Source organism: Canis lupus, chromosome 15 (assembly GCF_003254725.2).
Source record: "Canis lupus dingo isolate Sandy chromosome 15, ASM325472v2, whole genome shotgun sequence".
In the NCBI taxonomy this organism is placed as follows: domain Eukaryota; kingdom Metazoa; phylum Chordata; class Mammalia; order Carnivora; family Canidae; genus Canis; species Canis lupus.
The window spans coordinates 18,765,514-18,767,828 of NC_064257.1; the positions used below are offsets into that span (position 1 = coordinate 18,765,514).

Genomic DNA, 2,315 nt, shown 5'->3' on the forward strand with positions numbered 1-2,315 from the left:
AGATATACGCTTATTTATTAATTACATATTTGTAATTAAGAAATACACATAAAACAAATATCCATATGGATTTGCTTAAACTCTGATACATAGTATGCCAAAGCATAATTTTTAAAAAGCTGCAAGTGTAACTCTCGTACAGGTACACCATGGGCATGACAAACTTAGTTTATTGATGAGGGAAAGAGCAAGGTGGCAAAGACTGTTCAAAGAAAAGATGCAGGAAATTGCTGTCACTAAGAGACAGGATGCTAGAATATGATTAATAATTTAGATTAAAAACTGGATGGTTTTATTTTTTTTCAGTGGTTGAGTCATTTTATTGGACCAGAGCTCTGAGACAAGCTTTAGTCTCTCCTCCAGCAGCTTTTTCTGTGCAGATGCCACAAGCACTTGTGTCTCTGTGGTCCATACTTTCTCCTCCGTAGCCTCTAGCCTCTGCTCCACAATGGAAAAGATCCGCTCCACCCCAATGCTAAGCCCCATGCATGGCACCTTGCGTCCTTTCGGGTCGAACATGCCCACCAGCCCATCATAGCGTCCTCCAGCAGCCACACTGCCCACACCCAGGGGCTCTTCCCCTGCCTGCACTGGGGTTTGTAGCAGCACCGCCTCATAGATCACCCCAGTATAGTAGTCTAGCCCTCGAGCGAGGCTTAGGTCGAAGGTGATCTTGTCAGCAATGCCAAACAGGGTCAGGTATTCAAACAGTAGTTTTAGGTCTCCCAGGCCCTCCAAGGCCTGTTTGTTTTGGGACAGTTCAGGATCCTGGAGCAGCTGTTCCACTAGGGATATCCCACCATGCTGCTGGACGTAGTCCCCAATGTGGTCAGCTACCTCGGGTGCGAGGCCCTTCTCTCCCACCATCTCATTCTTTACTTCCTCCCAGGACACCTTGTCCAACTTGTTCCCTGAGGAGCAGATGGCACGGAACTTGCTATCAGGAGCACCACAGATGGCAAACATCCCATCTAGGATGCGCCTATCATTTACCTTGACCAGGAAGTCGCCTATCTGAAGGGATCTCAGGATCTCACACATGATCTCCAGGCACTCTGCATCAGGGATCATGGGGTCAAATTGTCCGGCAATGTCAAAGTCACATTGATAGAATTCCCGATACCGGCCTTGGGTCACGGCTGGGTTATCGCGCCATACACTTTGGCTATGTGGTAGCGTTTAATGTTGGTCAGTTCATTCATTGCCAAATATCGAGCAAAAGGAACAGTGAGGTCATAGCGAAGGGACAATAGCTCTCCACCCTGGTCCTTCAGATCATAGATAAGCTTGGAGTCTTCTCCATACTTTCCAGTTAGTGTTTCCTTTAGTTCGGACACAGGTGTATCAATTACTTCTGTACCATGACGCTTGAAGCAGCTGATGATGACATCAAACACCTTCTCTCCAACGGCCATCTGCCGGGGACTGTAGGCTCTTGTACCCTTGGGGTTTCGAGCACAAACTTCTGTTTCCCTTCATCAGGGCCCAGCTGTGCCTTCAATTTCAGTAGTTTTGCCACCTCCTCCTCGATCTGCTCAGCGCTGGCCTTCTGCTGCTTGAGGCCCCGCACGCGCTCTCCCTGAAGTCGCACTAGCTCCTCCAATGCTGCATGTTCTGCCATATTGCGGCCAACTGGCGCTGAGGGCTGTCTAGACCCAAAAACTGGATAGTTTTTAATTGCCTCTAAATTCCAGAGCTGCATTTCCAACAAATTGTTATGTTTCTTCACAGGGTATCTCTCAAGCATTTCGAGCTGTATGCCAAATAAAATACACCTCCTGCATCTTCTCCTTTCTCTCCTTCCCCCCGAAAAGATACTCTAGTTTCTATGTTCCCTTGGTAGTCAGGTCACCATGATGTGCATAAGGCCAGGGTGCATTAATACAGGGGAGCATGAGGACACAATTTCTTGGAACATTAATTTTACTCACTAGTTTTTTTTTTTAATTTTATTTACTTATTCATGAGACAGAGAGAGAGAGAGAGAGAGAGAGAGAGGCAGAGACATAGGCAGAGGGAGAAGCAGGCTCCTTGCACAGAGCCTGATGCAGGACTTGATCCCGGGTCCCAGGATCACGACCTGAGCCAAAGGTCAACCACTGAGCCACCCCGGCGTCCCGGTTTTACTCACTAGTAAGTAACACACAGCATTATTCTACTCCCTGGGTATTTGCAGGGCTCATTCCCTCACCTTTTAAATTTTTGATACAATATCACCTTTCCAGTGGTCCTGACCACCTACCTCATCTGACACGTAGTCTGTTGCTCTTCTGGTTTCCTTCACCCTGCTCTCTTCTTTTTCTCTAGCATTTAAT

At 47.3% G+C, this 2,315-nt stretch overlaps 1 protein-coding gene across 1 annotated transcript; it reads right to left on the minus strand.

The window, feature by feature from the left end:
- Positions 1-270: 270 nt before the first annotated feature.
- LOC112654286 (histidine--tRNA ligase, cytoplasmic-like) lies at positions 271-1,655 on the minus strand. The gene is given in 3 exon segments (XM_035698970.2): positions 271-1,154; positions 1,157-1,450; positions 1,453-1,655. Coding segments are annotated over 3 exon segments (1,347 nt in total). The 5' UTR covers positions 1,622-1,655.
- Positions 1,656-2,315: the final 660 nt, after the last annotated feature.